General features: G+C 48.5%; 1 protein-coding gene across 4 annotated transcripts in view; it reads right to left on the bottom strand.

The window, feature by feature from the left end:
• Positions 1–23,264, bottom strand: part of CDK5RAP2 (CDK5 regulatory subunit associated protein 2) — a 176,535-nt gene that overhangs the window by 77,609 nt on the left and 75,662 nt on the right. For all 4 annotated transcript variants that reach the window (XM_061163293.1, XM_061163294.1, XM_061163297.1 and 1 more), the window contains exons 13-15: positions 14,136–14,306; positions 12,589–12,729; positions 3,904–4,001 (exon numbers count right to left, since the gene is read on the bottom strand). In XM_061163293.1, the coding sequence (XP_061019276.1) occupies positions 3,904–4,001; positions 12,589–12,729; positions 14,136–14,306 (410 nt within the window). The remainder of the gene's footprint in view (positions 1–3,903; positions 4,002–12,588; positions 12,730–14,135; positions 14,307–23,264) is intronic.

The raw sequence follows: 23,264 nt of genomic DNA, 5'->3' as shown, positions 1-23,264 counted from the left end.
TGCTAAGGAGACGCGGCTCTAAGACACGAGCGCCACAGACAAGTCCCCCTTCTCCTCCGGCGATTCCCTCCAGCTCCATCCACAGAACTGCACAGAGAAATCAACATCTACAGGAAGGAAAATAAACTATTATGTCTCATCTTCGACGCTCGCTGCTTTGAAGACGGCTCATTGTGAGGCAGCATCCTTGCCAGGGAAGGGGCCCTCCCAGAAACTTGTGCCCAGTCCCACTTCAAGACAATCATAATGACCAATCTGTGAGGCTGATGGAAAACCCCAAGGAGGTGTCACAGCACAGCACTCGCTTGGATGCGGTCGTGCTGCAGACACATTTAACCAGGGGAAAAAAAAGAAAGACTGTTTCAGCGAGGCTTCTGCGACGAGAGCTGGGAAGAGCTGACTGCTTCGCTCCTTCCTCCACTTTCTGACAGGGTTAAAAGTACACAGCTGCTGCTCCTGCATCTGTCATTCCTGTTTCCCCAACTCCAGGATCCCTGCAAGGTGTGAGGAGTCGGTGGAACAAAAGGAGCTTCACTCAGAGAGAAAGGACAGCCCTGCGCCTCCCTCCTTCCGGGGAGGAGCTGGAGGACGCCCGCTCCCAGGACGCCAGCACTCATCGGCTCCAGGACCTCGGCGGTCAGCTAACCCGCCTGCCCTGCTGCCCTCCCCTGTAAAGCAGGGACAGTGCCTTTTTCCTTCAAGTGTTTCAAGGATTCAACGAGGTGTTACAAGGGAAAGAGTTCAGCACAGTGCCTGACACACACAAGATGCTCGATAAACATCATTTCCTTTCTTCCAGGTAAATTAATGACTCCCAAACAGCAGGTCCGTATGAGCCCAACCTTCTGCGACTCGTGAGTCCCCGCCATGATTTCATCTGGAGATGATCTGAACCCCCCAGGGCACATGTGGCCATATCTGGAGACACTGCTGGTTGTCACGATTGGGGCGGGGAAGGGCGTCATTGCCACGTGGTGGCAAAAGCCAGAGATGTCACTAAACGCTACGACGCACAAGACCGCCTCTCAAGACAAAAAGCTGTTGTTCCGTTTAGTCACTAAGTTATATCTGATTCTTTTGTGACCCGCTGGACTGTACCCACCAGGCTCCTTTGTCCATGGGGTTTCCCAGGCAAGGATAGTGCAGTGGGCTGCCATTTCCTTCTCCACGGGACTCCCCAACCCAGGGATCGAACCCGCGTCTCCTGCATTGCAGGTGGATTCTTTTACCGCTGAGTCACCTGGGAAGCCCTTGACAAAAGTTTATCTAGCCCCAAATCCCAACAGTGCTGAGAATGAGAAGGTCTGAGTCACGGGCAATACAGACTGCCCCCTGTCCTCAAGACGAGAGCTCTGCCGAAAGGGCCTCGGCTCAAGAGCTGGAGATCTGCGCTCTGAGAATCCTAAGCGCAGGAGCTTGGGAAATGCCCTCAGCATCTCCGAGAGCACACGTCCGTTTCCATGACGTGGGGCTGCAGGGTCGTGGTGAAGGATGAGTCACAGAGCTGTCCGTGGCCAGCTGCTCTCTCCGCCCTTGCTGACCAACTTTAGTTACGAGTCCGTCACCCAGCTCCAGTCACCCACCTTTCACTGCCAGTTTCCAGGGGGTAGGCAGCCCTGGAGCGGGGCTGAGCCCACCCGAGCCCACAGTTCTGCCCTCTGGCTACAGCAAGGCCTGAGGGCTCAAAGCCCCCTACAAGCTGAGTGTATGCACAATGGAATACTGAGGGATATGGAGGCTTTTCACATTGCTGTTAGTCTTAATAAGTGATAACATTTATTGAGTGTTTCCTTTGTGCCGGGCAGAATTAGAACTTCATATATTATCATCATGTTTTAAACAACCCTCTAAGGTAGGCATGGAGGTAGGTAAACAGGTAGGTCTGTAGGCAGGGCAATCTCAATGCACAAATATTTATATATATCCTAAGGCTCAGGGTGAAAAGTGACTTATCCAGGAGCTGAGAGTTGCTGAATGCATTTCGACTCTGAAGACAGACAGGAAACCTTTTAAGCCTCCCTGTTAGACACGGTCCTGGCCCACCCTGGTCCCACACACATTTTTATTCATTAAAGAAGAGCCTGCAGAACTCAGAGACTCCACCCGTGATGCTGAGGAGGGTGAGAGCAGCCATTTCCACCCACAGAGCCTCTGGGTGCCTAGAGTCAGGGCTGGCTCCACGATTAAGCCCGCTTCGCCCAGTCCCCACCCGAGGTCCCCAGACTACTCAACCCCGCCCCCAGTGAAAATGACGAGCAGCAGAGGCTTCTTAAAGAAGCGTCCTTTCCGAGTGAGGCCGACTGCAGAATTTCATCAGTCATGTTTTCATTTTCCTTAAAATTCACTTCAGATTAAAAATCTTGAACATTATCTCAAAATAGAAGAGCTGGGTGTAGGGGGGGGACTTTAAAGAGGGAATTAATCCGCTGAATATATCCTGAGGGCCTCCTGCGCGCCAGCCCCTGTCACAAGCACTGGGACACGCGGCCGGGAGAGAGGGCGCTGGCCCAGGAGGCGCTGATGGCCAGGAGAGGCGGCCGGCCTCAGCAGAGCGGTGACGGAGGGAGGGCAGGGCCGTCGTGAGCGCAGAAAAGCAGAGGGGCGCCTGTCCTGGGGGTTCGTGCAGGCCTCCCGACAAGGGGGGGTCCTCGAACACTCAAGGATGCGTGGGGGGCAGAGCAGAGGGCAGAAGCCCACTGAAGGCAGAGGCAGGGAGCCCGGCCCCGGGGACAACAAGGGCTCTACACAATAGCTCAGCTGGTCAGGAATCCACCTGCACTGCAGGAGACCCTGCTTCAATTCCTGGGTCGGGAAGATCCGCTGGAGAAGGCATAGGCTGCCCACTCCAGTATTCTTGGGCTTCCCTGGTGGCAGAAGACAAGGTACGGTGAAGGGTGAGTTTCTTCAATCTTTTATGAAAACTTGAGACATAAACAGATGAAAACAAGCTGACGTCATGAGCCCCCGCCCACCCGCCTGCAGCCTGCCCTGACAGCCGGGGCCAGCCCCGATCGTCCCCCATTGGTGTACCCGCCTGCCCCATCCACTTCTGTGCAGCCGTGAAACGAAGCCCAGGTGTCGATACCCTTCCACCAGTCACCATCCCACCATGCAGAGAGGTCACCTCTGCACAGGAGAAATCAGAGGCCAGCCCAGGGCTGGGCCCAGAGGGACCCAGGGGTGTCAAGACAAGATCCAGGCCGCCAGCCGACCGTCAGCATCCTTGCCCCGCTGCGGCAGTCCTCTGTGGACATGGGCCACGCCAAGACAGGGACACGCTGCCATCACCCAGCACCTGTGTGACTTCAGACAGGCTGCCTCACCTCTCCAAGTTCCCATGGCCTTATTTACGGAAAACAGGGCCAGTAACATCATTTACCTCTCAGAGCGGCAGTGAGGGTTACAAGAGATAATACACGTACAGGCACTTTCTATATCTATAATAAAGTTTGGTAAAAACCTGAGTAATTAGTATTAATGATATTTTTATCCTATGTGCGTGCTAAGTCGCTTCAGTCGTGTCCGACTCCATGAAACCCTATGAACTGCAGCCCACCAGGCTCCTCTGTCCATGGGATTCTCCAGGCAAGAGTACTGGAGTTGGTTGCCATTTCCTTCTCCAGGGGATCTTCCCGACCCAGGGATCAAACCCGTGTCTTATACATCTTCTGCAATGCCACGAGCACCACCTGGGAAGCCCTTTTATCCTATATTTGTTGCCAAAAAAATCAAACCACTCTTGCTAGGAAATAGGAATACCTGATTTAAAAAGGCAATCACTGTCCAAGTATGTTAAGCTTCCTAAGCAAAGTGGGAAGTCTTTGCTGCCTGAGGAACTACCAGCATTTATTCAAAATATGTGCGTGTTCTGTATGCATGTCATGTCCAAACGGAAACCCTTACCTGTCTGAGTCCTGCAGAGATTTTACCAGATGTGTATAGATGTCCCGTTCTTTCTTTACGACCTGAATCAGCTCTCCGTAGCTTAATTGTTGCTTTTCCTGAAAATGACAAGGGGCATCTGACATTAAGAGAAGAATTCTGAGAGAGCACATCCTTACACTGTGCAAACATATGTGGACAGCTCTGGCGTGTAAATCCAAATAAAGGTGACCCCCGGGGCCAGGCTCTGGATCAGGCCACAGTCAGAGCGCGCCACCTGCAGGCGGAGTGGGGAACGGCCGCCCCGCACCCCCGGCGGAGGCGTGCGGAGCGCGGGGCTCGGCCGTGTGGGCGCGCTACACGGCGGCTGCGGAACGAGCACCTGGCCGCCTGCGAAACCGCCCCCTCAGCGCTGCAGCCGGCGTTTCCACAGCACCACGAAGGCTCCCGAGGAAAGAAGTTCATCAACCAAACCCTGACAAGTGTTAGGGACAAGGGACTTAGACTAAAATAGAAGCGGTCAGGGGAGCCAGCTCTCAAGGCGCCGTGGGCAGGCCCATGACAGAGATCTGGGGAGCATCTCTGCCACTTCCCAGCTATGTGACCTCAGCCAACAGGCTTAGCAAGCCTCTGTGAGATTCAGGATCCTCGTTTATGAAGGGGCATGTGATTTATGAATTCCACAAATGTGAAGCTTCTTTTACAGTTCAGATCTTAGCTCTGGCACTTACCAGTTCTGGGGCCTCAAGAAGCTACTTACGAGAGCCACCTGTAAAATGGGGGGAAAGAGTCACCACTTCATGGAGCTACAGAGCAGATAAAAGTTCACCTGTGTGCTGGAGGAACCAAAGCTCCCAGGGGAAAAGGCCAATTCAAGTACTGATGCAAGAAAAGTAAAAAACAATCCACGTCTACAGCATTCTGCCACATCAGAAAACAAGGAAGTGCTTAAATAATGGATCACTGTCAAAAGGATACAGGAGCCAGTTTGAAAAGGCCAAACCTGGGACAATTGAGCATCAAAACAATGATAGTAATAGACACAACCCACTGAGTAAAACAGAAATTTGTGTTCACAAGGCCATGAGTAAATTAATACACGGGAAGAAGAGCAGGCTTTTCTTTATAATAAAACAACTAATAAACGCAGAAGGAATAATACAGTTAGAAGAATCACCATGGTAATAAATAATTCAGCCTCCATAAAAGGTGACTAAAACTGATGGGCAAAAGGCTGAAGATCAAAGTGTTTACCTAACTCAGAATACCTCCCCTCAAAGACTAACTACAAAGGAGAAAAGAGCAACTGCATAGTCGAGACGCCAGGCAGACGCGACCCTCACAGTCACCCAAGGCAGCAGGGCCGCAAACGGGACAGATCTAAGCCACGTGCCGTCGGAGAGCACACGCTAGGAACACGGCCTCGCTCCCGGGACACCCCGCCCCAGAGAGGCCTCGGCGGAGTCCTGTCACCAGGAAGCAGCAGGCAGACCCGCCGGAAGGATGCTCCACCAGAGGCCTGGCCTGGACACTTCCCAAGTCTCAGGGCCGTGAACGCCAAAGAGACCGAAGCTAAAGACTGGGAAATGTCACACGTGATCCTGAATGGGCTCCTGCGGCGAGGAAGGGCGTTCGCGGGCCAGCGGCTGAGACGCGGACGAGCCCGAGGGCCGGCGGTGCTGCGGGCCCCGCTCGGCCCCTGGTGTGACGGGCGTGGGCATCGCACGGGACCGTGCCCCTCTCACAGGACTCTCACTCGCGTACTCGGGGCGACGTGCTCAACACGAACAACTTGCTCTCAGACCGCTTAGGACAGGTGAAACCCTTTATTCTCATAATTTGCTTGTAAATCTGAAACCATTTCAAAGTAAGAGGAAAATGTAAAAACAAAGAAGGAAAGTTAATGTGTGCAAAACCCCTGGCAGACTAGGTGCTCCTGGATGCCAGGAAGACACCTGGTCTGTGCAGAGAGGGGGCTGTGGACGGTCCGTGTGTTCACGTGGCCTCAGCCTGGCGCCTGAAGCTCAGGTAACGTCCTGAGACAGCGCTTCTGACCCTGATGAACACTCAGACATGACGGAGGGGGAAAAGTCACATCTTTACTGCCACTAACTTCTAGCTGAGATTTAGCATTTTCCTCGTTTGGGAGCTGAAGGATCACTGCTGCTGCTACAAACCCCAGCAGTCCAGTACAGTGTCCCCCGGAGGTTTGGTCAGCAAAAGAAACACGGTTACTCTGTACAAGCTGTAGGTGTCTCAAATATTTATTCTTATCCCCACTTCAAAACTACCGCAGTCACTGCTCACCACTCTAAAGCAGCACCAGTTTTTTATATTTACAGCCAACTTTTTATATTTTGATAATCAAATTTCAAAATAACTGGTTTCCTTTATAAACCTGTGCACATATTTTCTGCATATAAATACTTTTCCAGGGAAGAAGGCCTTGGCTTCAGCAGATTACCAAAGGGATGCAGAGGGCAAAAAGGTTAGGAGCCTGTGACTTAGGAGAATGCTGCTATGCTTCCAGACCTGAACAAAAAAAACCACCACCAAGGTCAAGGCAACCCTGCCAATGAAAGGTTTCAAATGCTAACCCGCTTGTTTGGTCATGAGAAGTCAGCCACCCACACCGCTAGATAATCAGGCCCTTTCGTAACTCACGTCACAGGTCCGTGGCTCAAGGCGCGCCCACTGCCTCCGCATGCAGTTCCAGCGCCAGCTCCCAGGCGCACACACGCTGCGCAGAGGGCCCCGGGGAGCGCCTGGAGGAACTCGCCAGAGTGTCCAGACCAAGAGGCTGTCAGCCATGGTGCTCAGCGCTCTCCAGCGTTTTCCCATGTAATCTCACAAGCCAGTGGGCTCAGGCCTTACCACTCTCCCCGTTTTAGTGATGCGGGAACCGGGGCCTGGAGTCACGCTGGGGAGGCAGAGTGTGGACCCAGGCGGCCGGGATCCAGGGCCTGAGCCCTTCAATCCACCCATGAATGACCCACAGTGGATGCAAAGCCCTGGGAGCCTGGTGAGGGAGACACGGTCACTGTCAGCCGCATGAAAGGTCAGCTAACACGGACAAGGGAAATTAGAAAACCTACTATACCTTGAGCATCCTCCATGAGAGGCAGGGATGGTTAAGAGCATGTGACTTTATTAGCTGTGTGAACTTGAACAAGTCACTCAACTTCTCTGCACTTCAATATCCTTACCTATAAACAGAGGTAATAATTCTACACACTTCACAGGGTTGTGAAAGAGATGAGCTGAGCTAATCTATACAAGATTCTCACGCTGATGCCCAGCGCGGAGTAAACACTTGATGAGCGTCAGTCATAGTCACCATTGCCACGTCCTAGCCCGGGTCCACCACACAGGTCATCTCTAATGGCGACAACCACCCCAGGAGGTGTATCAGTCTTCCCACTGTGCAGATGAGTAACTGATTCTCCGAGAGGACAGGTAACGTCTTTGAGTCCACTCAGCTATTAAGTGGCAGCCAGAATGTGTGCTTAGGTACATAATTAACCAAGAAGGACTAGGAAGAAAGGTGAGTAAATACGAACCTTGGGTGGGTAGATGGGGTAGATTCCAGCTGTAGGACGGACGCACCCAAGGGAAGAATCCCAACCCTGGGGGCCCTTCCCTGAACGCCCTGAGCCTGGGTGGAAGCCCCAGAAGACCGCTCACTGTGGTGCGGGGCCTGGGGGCCCGGCTGGGTCCCTTCCTCTCCTTCCCAGCGGCCTTCCCAAACCTTCCCCAGGTTCCCAGGTCACTGCTCAGCTCAGCCCCCACCCTCCACCTGCCAGCTGGCCACACTCGCACTCCCTTTCCTGCCCTTCCATCTCCATGGCATCAGGAAACCTCTCCCCCTGAGCTCCCCAGGGGGAACAGCCCCTCCTCCTTGGAGACCACACTCCAGCAGCCAGCGCGCTCCACGTACACCCTCCTCGGCACCTTACAGAGGCCCTCCCCCAGCCCCGAGGCACCCCGACTCACCTTCACCTTCACCCAGAGCACGCGGACCAACCACGTGCTCACAGGCCTGTGGACCTGCGGGGGCAAGGGGTCATCCCGAGCCAGGCACAGCGCTTAGCGCAGGCCAAATGCTGCCACAGGCGCTGAAATGCTCGTTACAAAGGAACAAGGGGAACACAGGGACCAGTGTGAGTCTTAAGAGGAGAGACCCCTGTGGATATTTGCATAATGGAAGTCAGAGTGAGTCAGCGTCTTCCTAGAAGCAAATCACTCACCCATGCTAAACAAATGAACTCTTTGGAGCCGTCTGGGTCCCATTTCATCCATCACCTATTCCCCTGCGTTGAATCATGCCCGATTAGAGTCAAGTCATCTGGCTTCCTGGGCAGAGCTGACGCACCACTGGATCTCCTCGGCACAGAAGGAGAGGGCCAGGTGGCCAGAGGGGGACCCCAAGGAGCCCCCGCTCAGCGGGAGTAACCAGCCCCTGCCCCCCACCCTCTACCCTGCCCCTCCATACCAGACAGAGCCCTGGAGTCCACGACCCTTGGCACCTGTGAGTCTCTAGGATGTTGCCAATACACACTCCCTCTCATTCTTGTTCTGCTCACTTTTCAGCCTTGGACCCTAGAGCCTCTGCCATCAAAAGAAGCTTAACTGACACCCGTACATTGTTCCTAATCATCGCAGGAGGCAGGCAGGTAACGCCCCATTTTACAGATTAGGAAGGTGAGGTCAGAGATGAGGAGCCCCAGGTCACAGAGTTAACAGGCAGCAGAACTGACACGCCGACCCCAAAGCCGAGACACTGTCTGCTCCACCAGTTCCCTCAGTGACTTGGAGGAAACACACGGAATGCCCAGACCACAGTCTGGAGAGGCGGCAGACACATGAAGAGTAAGCTTAATGGCTCACTTCTTGGTAATCAGGGCAATTCAGCAGCCTGGTAGATAGAGGCTGGTCGATTTCAGGAGCTATGTCACAGCTCTGCAACAAAGACATTTATTTTACTACTCGGGAAATTGAGCAGTGATGTCCCAACCATGTCAATAGCCAACCTATAAATCTCTGGCTGCAGCAAGTTAAACATGGTCAGTGCGTTTTACTCTCTGTCCTTCAATTCCCTGACCATCCAGCATTAATTCTCAGGATCACACATGATTAGAAGGAAAACAGACTGCCCAGAGTCAGTGGAGACATCATGACAGCTTCAAGTTCTTCATAGAAATGGGTAGAGAATAAACTCTAAAATCAACACAAAACAGCCAAGGGCAGAGCAGGAAGAAAAGAAAAAATCCATGTTGTCTACAAAGAAAGAACTACAGTCTGAAAAGAACACCTTTCTCTGGAGGAAAAATACTGTAGGCTGCAAGGGCTGGGATTTCTTAAACTGACACCTAGAAATTTCTAATTCCTAAATGATCATTTATAATCTTTTATCCTCAATTTGCAATTACTCTTGCAGAACAGAATTAAAACCTTTGCTAAAATACATATTTTTGCAGTCATTTAAACATCACCAGGATCTAAAATATAACTGAAATGCCCATGGGATGACTTTATACTTGTGGTTCTAAGAAGTACAGAAAACATTAGCACAAAAGACTGAAAACAATGTGATATAGATGATCAAACTAGAGACATGAAATTTTAAAACACTCAACCTGTTCAATAAATTTAGAAACATTTTGTTCAACATTTACACCACTTTTTACATGTCTAAAATATGATTCAAAATAGTAAAGTTTAACTAAATATATTCAAATTAGTGATGATCTGTCCATCTAAAAAACCTGATGGGCTGCGATCTTATCTCAAAACAAACTGTGCCTCATGAAAGGATGCTCAGTATCACTAATTGTTAGAAAAACGCAAGTCAAAACTACAATAAGGTATGACCTCAAACCAATCAGAATGGCCACCATTACAAAGTCTACAGATAATAAATGCTGGAGAGAGTGTGGAGAAAAAAAAGCCTCCTATGCTGTTAGTGGGGGTATAAAATTGGTGCAGGCAGTGGGGAGAAAGGTAAGGAGATACCTTAAAAAACAAAAAACAGAGCTGCCATGCGATCCAGCAGTCCCACTCCTGGACAGACATCCAGAGAAAAGTCTAACCTGAAAGGATGCACGCACCCCAGCGTTCCCAGCAGCACAACCCACAGCAGCCAGGACGCGGAGACAAGCCGGATGTCCAAAAACTGAGGGGTATAACCAGATGTGGGGGCGGTGTGTGTGTGTGTGTATAGCTGTATATGTGTGTGTGTGCATGTATGTAGCTATGTATGTGTGTGTGTATGTATGTAGCTATATGTGTGTGTAGCTATATGTGTGTGTATGTATGTAGCTATATGTGTGTGTATACATCGCCGTATATGTGTGTGTATGTATGTTGCTGTATATGTGTGTGTAGCTGTATGTGTGTACATGTATGTAGCTGTATATGTGTGTGTGCGTGTATGTAGCTGTATATGTGTGTGTGTGTAGCTGTGTGTGTGTGTGTGTGTATGTAGCTATATATACATATGTAATAGAATATTACTCAGCCATAAAAAGAATGAAATAATGCCATTTGCAGCAACATGGTGGACCTAGAAATTATCATGCTAAGTGAAGCAAGTCAGAGACAAATATATGATAACACTCATGTGTGGAATCTTAAAAAAAAAAACGATACAAATGAACTTATTTAAGAAACAGAAACAGACTCACAAACACAGGAAAACAACGCTGTGGCTACCAAAGGGGCGGTGGGGAGAAGGCGAGCCGGACCCGGGAGCAACAGACACTCTGCACCGCGTAAAACAGATGAGCAAGGGCCTGCTGCATACACAGGGACGGGGTTTCATATCCTGTAACAACCCATGCTGAACAAGAACCTCAGAAAGAGTAACATACAGGAATTTCCATAGTGGCTCAGTGGTTAGGAATCTGCCTGCCCATGTAGGGACGTGGGTTCAACTCCTGGTCTGGGAAGATCAGAGCTACTAGGCCTGTGTGCCCCTCCCGCTGAGCCTGCGCTCCGGAGCCCACCAGCCAGGATGAGAGGAGCCCCCGCCCCCCACTGGAGAGGAGCCCCCACTCGCCACAGCTAGAGGAAGCCCGCAGACAGCAACAGAGACCCAGTGCAGACAAAAAAACAAAATAAAAGTGTAAACGGACATGTACACGCACACACGTGTGGCGCTGAGTCACTTTGCCGGACACCTGAGACCAGCACAAGGGAACATTAACTACACTTCTACGTTCTTACAAGCTTAAAAAACCCCAGACTGTGCCTGATTATGGGTTACTGTGCATCTTAATATCCTATTAAATGTGGTCAATGTCAAGGAACAGTGAGCCACTCAGAATCACCCACCAGCCCTCTGAGATCAGCTCCCATACCTGCCCACGGCCACTCAAGGGAAGACAGAGCCGAGAGAGGAACCCAGGCCTCCAGACGCCTGGCCCGGGACTAGGCCAAGTCCACGCTGACACTCTCATTCAAGAAATGGCAAATTAAATTCACGAGTGCTCAGAACGAAGAAAGAGCTCCCAGGGCCCAGCAACGGTGCCCTCCAAGACCGGGGCCAACACTGGGTGGACATGCAGTGCAGCGGCCAGAAGTGGAGCCAACACACTGAGCCCACCTCTGCGCCAGTTATGAAACAGCCCCTGGCGAGCACCCGGCCCCCCAGCCTCCCCAAGACCCAGCAGCCACAGCAGGCCTGCAGCAGCCCACTCCAGCCGAGCGCCCGAGTCCCTTCTGATGGCATGCCCAGGCCACACCAGCTGTCACTGTGATAATCATCCTTCACAAAAACCACAAGTCATGATCAGAGTCATTCATCAGAGAACGAATTTGTGTACGAATTCCTTGTTTTCTGAATGCCTGAACTTAATCAAAGGCAAGCTTAAGAAAAAAAACCTGGCCTACAATAAACTCCTTTCCTTTCCCATCTCTGGCTCCCTCATCGTATTACAGGCAAGCTTCCGGTCAGGACACTGTATACATCTCCACAAACCCACCATCAGTCATTCACTCAACAAACAGCCACGGGGCCAGGCAGGTGGCAGGCGCTGGGATTCAGACACGGACGCCGTTCCCTTCCCCTGGGGGGCCTGCCTCCCGTCAGTCAACCGAGGACTAAGTGCGGTGGTCGGGAGGATGCAGAGACGCAGCTCTCGGCAGGCCGGGGAGGAGCCCCCGAGCCGTGAGACTCAGCGGCAGCCCGAGAGCGTGCAGGGGAGCCGCCAGGTCAGCAGGGAAGGCTGAGGCAGCCCAGGCCGACGAGGTGGTACAGGGCGCGGGCGGGGCAAACACGGCGCCTCCGCACGTCTGCAAGAGGTGAGCTGTCGTCAGAGATGACGGAGCGCGAGGGGACAGGAGAGAAGGCGAGCCTGGGGCCGGATCAGGAAGGGCCTGCCGGGCTACCGTTTGTGTGCACGTTACTGGAAAATGTTCTTACCTTGAGATTACACAGCTCTTGAGAAGTGGACGCTAGGAGGCAAATACGAGGCTTGTCTTCTAATGAGCTGTGGTTTCTAGGTTTCCTGCGCGGTGCAAATACTAACACTTGGCTGAAGGATACTAGTCTGTCAGGAGGAAAGACACAGAAGGCCTCCCCCTACCTGCTGTCAGCTCAATTATCAGTAAGGAGGCCTGGGAGGATCTTTAGATCAGGAGGCAACAAACATGTGCCAGGAAAGAATACGAATTTGCATACGAATGTCCAGTTTCAGACGAGCTCACCTCTGAGAAGATGCTTCTGCTGCCTGGTGACTGACAAGAGCCCTTTTCTGTTACTAAGTCTTCACTCCTGAACTCGAGATCCTCCGCCGTCATTGAGCCACAGTTCTGCTGCGCTGCTTCCAAATCTCTTTCATTGAATTTCTAAGGAAACAAACAAATCATACGAGTTTTCATCAAGAAAAAAAATACTAAGAGATGGTCCCAAACTCTTTAAGGGAAGATGTACTTTTTTCACAATACCCAAATATCGTCTAAATAATTTCCATCAGCCCCCAATATTAGGCAATTACAAATCCATTCAGGCACTGTTACAGCCGAGGGAGCAGCACCCAGCCCGGTGTAGACAAGGACGGCGGCAGTCGCTGCAAACCTCCCCTCCGCCAGCAGGGGGCGCCTCCCAGAGGGCGTGGGAGACTCAGCCACGCGTGTACTGTCCACAGCCAGCCTTCCACAGTGACGTCTGCGTTCGTGTTCAACTTTTTGCTTTTCTTGGAATTAGCAACCATGGCTTTGTTCTGTTTACTTAGTTCACAAAACTAAACTATGTATTGACATTTAGTGTTAATTTATCTCCAAACGTGCACATTCTTCTAGATGGGTCGAGACCTTCTCTGGTCACGGTCTCCACAGAGCAAACCTCCCACACACTGCTGGTGACCATGAGGTCCCCTAGCTGCCCAGCATCCCGGCCACATCTCCTGCCAACAAAGGCAGCCTGAGCACCCGCTGAGCCCTTCCAGGTTCTGTGGATTAATCAGCTTCTTCCTGCTTGGCTTTCCATCCCCAAGACATGAAGCAGAGGGGAGGAAGTTGTGGGAAAAACGCCCAGAAACTTTTAGGCAAACCAACAGTTACCATTTGCCCATCCACCTCCCCAGACAGCAACCTTCCCATCTGGGTTGCTTTCCACCACTCCCATGTTCCTGGTTTTGGGCGTTTAGACCTCACTCTTCACTGATGGCAGTGAGGCGTCAGGAGGAAGCGTTGTGAAACACCCATGTTCCCTCCAGCATGGCTACCCATAATTCGGAGCTGAATCAAAAATTCCCTGCACCATCAAATAAGAAGGACACTCCAAGACAGAAAGGAACAGACAGAGGAAAAGTACCGAGGAGAGAGACCACGGCACAGTGAAAAGCCAGGACCCCAAGAGACGCAGGCGGGCGCCAGGGCAAAGCGGGCCGGCCTGAATCAGGCCTCGCCATGTACTGGACTGGCCAAAAAGTTCATCCAAGTTTTCCCAAAGGAACTTATGGAAAAACCCAGATGAATTTTTAATACTAGTCATGTGACCCAAGATAAGTCCCTTCTCTTCTTGGAGCTCTTCTTTTTTCCAAACTTACCTCCATGGTGGCTGGGTCCAAATGGCACAAAGAAAGCTCCAAAGTGCTCTGATATATAGCAGTGAAGACCACCCTCTTTTTTTGCCAGACTCACCTTTTTATAAGCATCTTTGAAAAAGAGTTTTTAGAAAACAGTAACAACAACAAAGAAAACCTATGCTGAAATAAAAATACGTAAATTCAAAAAGGAAAACGCTGTGGTACCTGAAGCAACAAGTCCTTCTGAGCGGCGCTTTCTCTGAGGCTTCTGATCACTTGCTCTTGACTCTGCAATTTTTTATTGCTTTCATTCAACAGACTCTTGTAACAATCCTCCACTGCTTTCTCTCTTTCATTCACTTCATTGCGTAATTTCTCAACTTCATTTCTAAGGTCCTACCAGAAGAAAAAGAAAAACTGGAAGTTGCTTGACAAGTTTCAAGGTGACAATCTTTCACCTGTTTACCTTATTGTTATAAGAAAGAAGCCAAACAGATCTAGTTAACAGACACAAGCTTCCTCCTTATTTAAAGTCTTAGGAAAACCAACTTTAAAAATAATCTGAAATTTGGGGGAAGCTTCATGTGCACACATTTATCACAAAATTATTTATAATACTTAAACAACTGCAAAGAAACTCAATGTCTAACAATACAGAATTATAAAAAGCATACGGTAGTATGGAAACATAGACATTACCATATGTAAGAGAGACAGCCAGTGGGAATTTGCTATGTGATGCAGGGAACCCAGAGCTGGTGCCGTGTGACCACCTAGTGGGGTGGGATGGGGAGGCAGATGGGAGGGCGGTTCAAGAGGGCAGGATATATGTATACCTCTGGTTGATTCATGCTGATGTATGACAGAAACCATCACAATACTGTAAGGTAACTATCCTCCAATTAAAAATAATTTTTTTAAAAAAGCACGTAGTATGAAAACATCACAATTAAGAATAAAAACAAAGCAGGATACTATGTAATATGATGCTGATTGTCTTCTAAATGCTTACATAAAATAGTTTTAAGGCTCTGAGGAAACACATCAAAATAATAGCAATATCCCTAAGTAGAAGGATTAAGGGCGACTTTGTATGGATGTTTATCTTCCTGAGCTTCTTAAAAACCTCTAAGTCTGTATTACTTTCACAATCATAAAAATAAACTGTCTTAAATGACATTTACAATACATGGAAAATGCCCAAGTTATAATGTTAAGGAAAAACACAGAAATCAAACAGTACACAGTGTGAATTTTAACTATCTCAAAATACGTACTATCTGTAATACTGAAGCACTAACTCCTAATAGCAAATGTCTACAACAGAGGAATCCTCTCTGGTGCCTCCTCGCGGCGGAGCACACAGAAGCTTTAAAGGGAAAGGATGAGGACTCTATCAAAGTCCCGCCCTCAAGGAATCTTTCGAATATATCGCTCAGGTGGGGTGCGAGGTGGAGGGTGGTGTGGACCCCAAGAGAAAACAGTATGCACAGCACCCTGCCACTTATTTAGCCACAAGTGACGGCCACCTACAAGGAAAAGGAGAGAGCAAGACAGAGGAAAGGGCAGATTCATTTTACTGATGTAACGGTGAAACCACGTAAATGTTTAGGTAAGTATTTTAAAATTAAATGAGAATCTCCTAAAACTAAAAGCACAAGACACAGGAAAAGAATTTAACTGTGCATCAAGCTGACTGGCTAACCAAACAGAGAGGAATGATTTCAATAACGAAAAGTCGAGTAATCTCTACACCCCTAGTGGGAACTTTCTCCAATGACAAAGGAACTGCTGCAAAAACCCTCAACTGTTTTTAGTAATCATGTTGCAGGAAATAATATTTGTATTGCTATTCTGAAACTGCGTGTGTATAAATACATGCATATTTATTAAATAAGTAATTACTGTGATCATAAGAACCAAGCCTCAGAAAACAAACACAAATATAAAATAAGTTAAAACCTGTAATTCTAAATTTGAATTGGAAATATGAATAGGAACTTACATTCAATTATTTCTTTCCTTTCACTGAAAAAACCAAGAATCAATACCCTCCCTAGCATGCAGGCTATAGTCACTAAATACCATCGCTTACCAAAAACAAAAACAAAAAAACTTCCATCATCCTTTAAAACAGTGGTCCTCAAAGTGTAGTCCCCAGAACAGCGTTATCAGCACCACCAACCACTGGGCCCCAACCACACCGGTTACATCAGAGACTCTGGAGCGAGGGAGGATCAGCATCTGCTTCAGTGAGCCCTCCGTGCCCAGCCGCCAAGTCGCATCTGACCCTTTGAGACCCCATGGGCTGTAGCCCACCGGCTCCCCTGTCCATGGGATTCTCTAGGCAAGAATACTGGAGTGGGTTGCCACTTCCTTCTCCAGGGGATCTTCCTCACCCAGGGATCGAACCCACATCTCCTGTGTCTCCCTCATTTGCAGGCGGATTCTTTACCACTGAGCCACCTGGGAAGCCCTTAATAAGCCCTCCAGGGGACTAAGTCACAGTAGAGTGTGCCTTATAGAAAGGGATGATTCCAGACCTGGGGCAGGAGTATATAATATGAGCTCAGACATCTCATCATGTCAGAAAGAAAGACTCTATCAAAGACTACATGTTCACGTCCAAAGAAGTCAAGAATCAACTTGAATAAGTTTTTCATTGTCAAAAGATAGGACAATTAGGATATCAAAGATACTGACAATGAATTAAAATGTCAAAAATGTTTTTTTAAAAAAGTCATGAATTCATGATGATTAAAAAAAAACAAAAACCCTCTGGTCACTGTGACAGGCAGAATAATGGCCCCCCCCAAAGATGTGCAGATCCTAATCCCCAGAATCTCTGACTATGCAAATTACATGGCAAAAAGTTGCCAATGAAACTGAGTTGCTCATCAGCTGACCTTAAAACAGAGAGGTTATTCAGGTGGCCCCAATATAACCACAAAGATCCTTCAAAGTGAGAAAGGGAAACACAAAAGAGATCCCACCAGTCATCTCTGGCTTTGAAGATGGATGGGAGTCGCGGGTCGGGAAATGCAGACAGCCTCTAGAAGCTGGAAAAGACGAGGAAGTAGATTTTCTCCTAAAGCCTTTAGGAAGAGCACAGCCCTGCCACGGTAAGACCCACTTCAAACTTCTGACTTCCAGAAGCACAGGGTAAGTCTGTGCTGCTAGGCAGCCCAGTTTTGGTGATCTGTTACAGCAGCAGTGAGAAATGAACACAGTCACCTTTGGAAGATTTCAGGGAATTCTTATTTTGTCTTTTCTGGATGAACTACACCCCAGAGTAACTGAATAGATATGAAAAACAAGCTTTTCTCAATAGAAGTATATAGCTATCACATGAAAGAAGGATTGATGAAACTAAATGATCATCATTTTGCAATTATCAATGGCTAGTAAATCATAAAAACAGGGACTATCAAGCACTATGTACCTGCTGTTAGACCACCTATGATGTAATCTTGCCAAAAAGTTAAACCTGAATTTGATCACGCACCTTATCTAACTAGCAATTTACTCGAAATAAAGTCAGCAAAGAAACAAGTTGAATGACATTACAAGAATATAATCAACAAAATCTAAAATGTGGAAACAAAGGACAAATGACCCAACTTATTCAACAAATAAATTACAAAGAAAAAGGAGAGAACTTGTAGAAAAAATAATAATTAGGAAAGTTAGGAAAAGCCAGTGTGAATTCACAAATTCATACCGATTCTACAGATTCTGAGTTCATTCGAACTTCCCTTCCTTTATTCACACACACACTTGCTCACACACAGCACTGGCCACAGAAGTAAAGACGGGTGTATATATGTGGGTATATATTTTGTGTGGGTGAGCGCTAAGTCACTTCAGTCATGTCCGACTCTGTGACCCCATGGACTTTTGTATGAATAGAAGTAAATACAGATAAGTATATGCCTGTATATATTTTGTATGCATATATAAATATATGTAAACATACATTTCAAACTGTCTACTGCCAAGGCCTAGTAGTAATGATGACACCCGTCATTCAGACCTTGGTTCCTAAATACAATTCTCCAATAAAAGAAACCAGGGATCCTTAAAGAAATGGTTGATTCCAGAACTGGATGAGGGAAAATACAAGAGTCCAGGACATCTTGTGACCCTAACAAGTGTGGAAGTGTTCAGGAAATGTTAAAGACACAGGAATCCATCTGAAGGAGTTCCCCAAAGCCAAACCTGAGTCAATCTGAACAAGAGAAGAAATTGTGATAATAATGGCTTATCAACCTATAGAATGATTTCAAACGGGTATAAACAGCTGAATAATAAAAAACTGCAGAAGGGACAACCCTTTCTTACAGGAGAATTACAGCTGATAAGTGCAGAAGGAATGATGGAAAATCAACAGTAAGCAAACACCAGGGTAGTAGTAACTATTGTGGGTACGAATCATCAGTAAGATTCTTAAAAGTATGATGAAAAACAAGACCCTTACACAGTCTCAAAGCATGTCCCCCAAAATACCATCACAAATGGAGAACAGTAACGTGACTGTGGAGAAGTCCAGGAGACCCCCACCGTAGCCAAGGGACCACCACTCCTTCACCAGAACAAACTGACTTCATGCACCTGGCTCGTCTGTGCTATTCTGACCAAAAACAGAAACGTCGGACAAGCCCAGACTGAAGGACAGTAACAAAATACCTGATCAGTACTCTTCAAAGGAGTCAAGGTCACAGAGGACAACGGCTGAGCAACTGTCCTAGATTAGATGAGACGAGGAAGATGAGATAATTAAGGGGAACGTGGATCCTGGACCAGAAAGGGGGCGTTAGTGAGAACTGGCAACTTTCAAATGCAAGCTGCACGTAACGGGATTGCATCAGTGTTTATGTCCTGGTTCTGATGACGGTCCTACAGTCATGGAGAACATTAACACTGGGGAAGCAGACAAAGGATATACAGGAACGCTGCGATTAATACTATTTCACATCTGTCCTCTACATCTAAAATTATTCCAAAATAAAACCTTTAAAGGGGAGACTTATCAATGCAATGTCTTGATCATGATTCGAACAAACTGTTTAAAACAATTTTTAAATTAGGGAAATCTGAAGATTAATTGGCTATTTGATGATATTAAGAATTAATCTTTTTGAAGTGAAAATACTTTTGGTTTTGTTTTTGAAAAAAAAAACATACTGAAAATCTGATGAAATAATATGCCTGGGAATTGCTTAAAACACTTGAGTATTGAAAGAGAGAGGGAGATGGGAGGAAGGCACAGATAAAGGAAGGTTGGCTAAGAGTTTATGAGCACTGAGCTGAGTGACAAGCACCAGAGGGTCAGTGTACTATTCTCTCTCCTTTTCTGTGTATTTGAGCTTTTCTTTAATAAGTACCCTTTTTAAAGCAATGATTAAAAACCCAAAAGACATACCAAAATGCATGATTATAGATGATTTTTTAAATTATTTTTTCTCAATTTTTAAAATGTTTTACTAAGTATAGACTACATTCATAATGGGGGATAAAGTAAACACTTTTAAAGTAACATTTTTTAAAAACAGAAACCACTTTAAAAATTAAATGTTAATTTTTTTTTCCTTAGGCACACAGATGACAAGGTTGTCCTGAACCTTTAATCCAAAACAAGCAGGCCAAGAACCTATCATGAATTATAGATGTAAACAGAAATTCAACTCTAGAGAAAGAAGATTTCTATTGCACAAATAATACTAAAGCAATAGTAACAGAATTCTAAAGTTAAAGAAGAAAAACATTCTCCCACAATACAGTTGTGCCAACAAATTAAACCGTTTTCCCACTGCAGACATTTCTGGAGTCACAATTTTTAGACAATTTTAACTTTGGTTTGGCTTTTTTTCCCATTTTACTTTATTCCACTACATCACAAGCTACAAAGAGCACACGATGATACATGAAGAAAAAAAAAAAATCTTAAAAATTGAAAAGTTTAAGAGTATAATGTCCAGCGAATATTTTTTTAAAAAAATACAAAAAAGAGCGATGTCCACAGCATGTGGCACCTGAGCTTACAACTCGGCTCTCGAGCTCTGAATCCAGGGGAAAAGCAAGATGAGGTCAGTGGGGGTGGAAGGGCGGCTGAGGAGGTAGGATGTGTGTGCCCTGGTGGCTGGCTCACGCGGTGCAGCGGGAATCAACACAGCACTGCAAAGCAGGCGTCCTCCAGCGAAAAATCTAAAAAAGAGTCGCCCACAGAGCGCACACACACGCACACACGCACACACACACACTCACACACACACACCCACATACATCAGACAGGCCACACACACACGCTCACAGACATCAGACAGGCCACACACACACACTTACACACCCACAGACAGCAGACAGGCCACACACACACACACGCCCACAGACATCAGACAGGCCGCACACACACACTTACATGTCTGCAGACATCAGACTGGCCGCACACACACACTTACACGCTCACAGACATCAGATAGGCCGCACACACACACTTACACGCCCACAGACATCAGACAGGCCACACACACACACTTACACGCCCATAGACATCAGACTGGCCACACACACACACTTACACGCTCACAGACATCAGACTGGCCACATACACACACACACGCTCACAGACATCAGACAGGCCACACACACACACACACGCCCACTGACATCAGAGAGGCCACACACACACACACTTACACACCCACAGACATCAGACAGGCCGCACACACACACTTACACGCCCACAGACATCAGACAGGCCGCACACACACACTTACACGCTCACAGACATCAGACAGGCCGCGCACACACATGCTCACAGACATCAGACAGGCCACACACACACACTTACATGCTCACAGACATCAGACAGGCCGCGCACACACACTTACACGCTCACAGATATCAGACAGGCCGCGCGAACAAACGCTCACAGACATCAGACAGGCCGCGCACACACATGCTCACAGACATCAGACAGGCCACACACACACACACTTACATGCTCACAGACATCAGACAGGCCGCGCACACACACTTACATGCTCACAGACATCAGACAGGCCATGCACACACACTTACACGCTCACAGACATCAGACAGGCCGCGCGAACAAACGCTCACAGACATCAGACAGGCCGCGCACACACATGCTCACAGACATCAGACAGGCCACACACGCACACTTACACGCCCACAGACATCAGACAGGCCGCGCACACACACTTACACGCCCACAGACATCAGTCAGGCCACACACACACACTTACATGCCCACAGACATCAGACAGGCCACACACACACTTACATGCCCACAGACATCAGACAGGCCGCGCACACACACTTACACGCTCACAGACATCAGACAGGCCACCAGGACAGAGTCCATGTGACTTACTGCTGCTACCCAGAGCACAGGTGGATGACGACTGCTTCGTGGTCACCTGCCGTCCTGCGTGCTCAGCGAGCTGTCCCAATCAGGGGGAGAACGTGCACGGGAGCAAGGGCGGGGGAGGGGGGCGGCCCTGGCTGGTGGGCAGGAGCGCGAGGGGGCCCCGGAACTGCCCATGTCCGGGACCAGCCACAGCTGGTTCCACTGGTAAGAAAAGCTACAGCGCGTCGAGTCCCAGGAACCCACGTGACCCACACAACCCACGGCGGCCTCCACGGCTCTGTTCCGCCTGCATCCCCGTTGCCTCTCTGACCTCCTCTCCTCCTGCTCCCCCCTTACTGTTCTGTCCCGGCAGCCCGGGCCTTCTTGCCGTCTCTCTTACACACCACCTAAATTCCCAGCCCAAGACTCGTCCGCTTGCACCTCTCTCTGTCTGGAGAATCCCCCGAGGCTGCTCGCCCACTTCCATCAAGTCTAAGCTCACATGTCACTTCTAATCCAGTCTTCCCAGCCCATCCTGCCTAAAATAAGCCCCACGAGTCCCACCACAGCCTCACTCCCCAAATCCCTTCCTTTCTCGATTCTTCCTCATAGCATCTGCTAACAAAGCATTTAATTATGCTTCTGTCTAGGTTACAGTCTCCTGCACCAGAACGTAAGCTCCATGAGGGCAGGAGTTTCTGTATATTTTGTTTCCTGTTGTATCTCCAGCACCTAGAATGGCACCGTGGCAGATTTAAGATAGCCGTAAATCCTTTGACCTCTGTCTTGCCGCTCGCACGGTTCACTGAACCCAGGGCAGATAAGGCGCTCCTGGGAAAGCTGGAAGAAGACTCAGGATCCACAGGGACTGCAGACATGTTTATTCTCTCCAGGCGGCAGCAGCCAGGAGTCTTCAAAGACTACGGATACACTGAGACAGGACAAAGGCGGCCCATGGCCAAGCGGGCACGCAGGCGCAGTGCGGCCAAGGTTAGCGATACCGCTGTTTACAGAGCACGAGAGGCCGTGAGAGAGGGGGCAGGGGGGGCTGGCTGACGCTGGGCTGTCAGTTCATCTCTCCACACCGTCCCCCGAAAGGTGCGGAGTCTGTCGCCTCCTATTAAGTCCGGGCCGCGGGGTGACTACCAGGACCAGAGGAACATGGCAGAAGTCACACTAAGTCAGGTTCCGGGTCCAGGCTTTAAGATTTTAAGAGACTGGCAGCTTCCACCTTGAGCCTCTCGGAATTATGAATCACCATCCAAAATGTGTGACTGCCTTCATGCTGCCACGCTGCAGAGCCACACACAAGTGCTCCAGTTGACAAACCCCAGCGGCTCGGCTTTCCGGCCATCCTCCAAGACAGCAGCAGACGTGTGAATGAAGCGTTAGGGGCCCTCCAGGCCAGCCTGCCCACCAGCTAGATGCCACGAGGGACCTGCGCAGTGGAGAGCAGAAAATCACCCCGCTAAGCCCCGCCCAAACCCTCAACCCACAAAACCACGAAATATAATCAAATGACAATGTCTTGAGACACCAAGTTTAGGGATAATTTGTTACGGAGCAACAGAGAACCAAAACAGTGCTCAATAAGTATCTGTTGGATGACTAAATAAATGAATGAAGCAGATGGGATTCTTCCTATTTTATTTAATGAGCAAACCAGTCCAGGTAATTAAAGCAACTCACTCCAGACCACAGTCACTACAGGACAGCACCTATCTGACTCCAAGCCTCTCAGTTCACTTCCACACAAGGACGAGGGTTCGGATTTCTTCAGTATCAGCACTAATGCAATCATTCCAACCCACTCAAATGGTCATCTGACATTTGCTTTTAAAGAAATCTCCCCCTGAAAACTGCTGAGAAAGGGACCATAAAATCTTCTGTTAAGCCACTGAGGTACATCTTTAAATTCACAATAAACTTGTCTACCATCCTAGAAAGACCCTGTCTAGTTTTTTCATTTTAAAATATGTATG

The sequence above is a fragment of the Dama dama genome, chromosome 16 (genome assembly GCF_033118175.1).
Source record: "Dama dama isolate Ldn47 chromosome 16, ASM3311817v1, whole genome shotgun sequence".
Taxonomy (NCBI): Eukaryota; Metazoa; Chordata; class Mammalia; order Artiodactyla; family Cervidae; genus Dama; species Dama dama.
The sequence above is the reverse complement of the archived record's forward strand: the minus strand, read 5'-3'. Positions and strand labels throughout refer to the sequence as shown.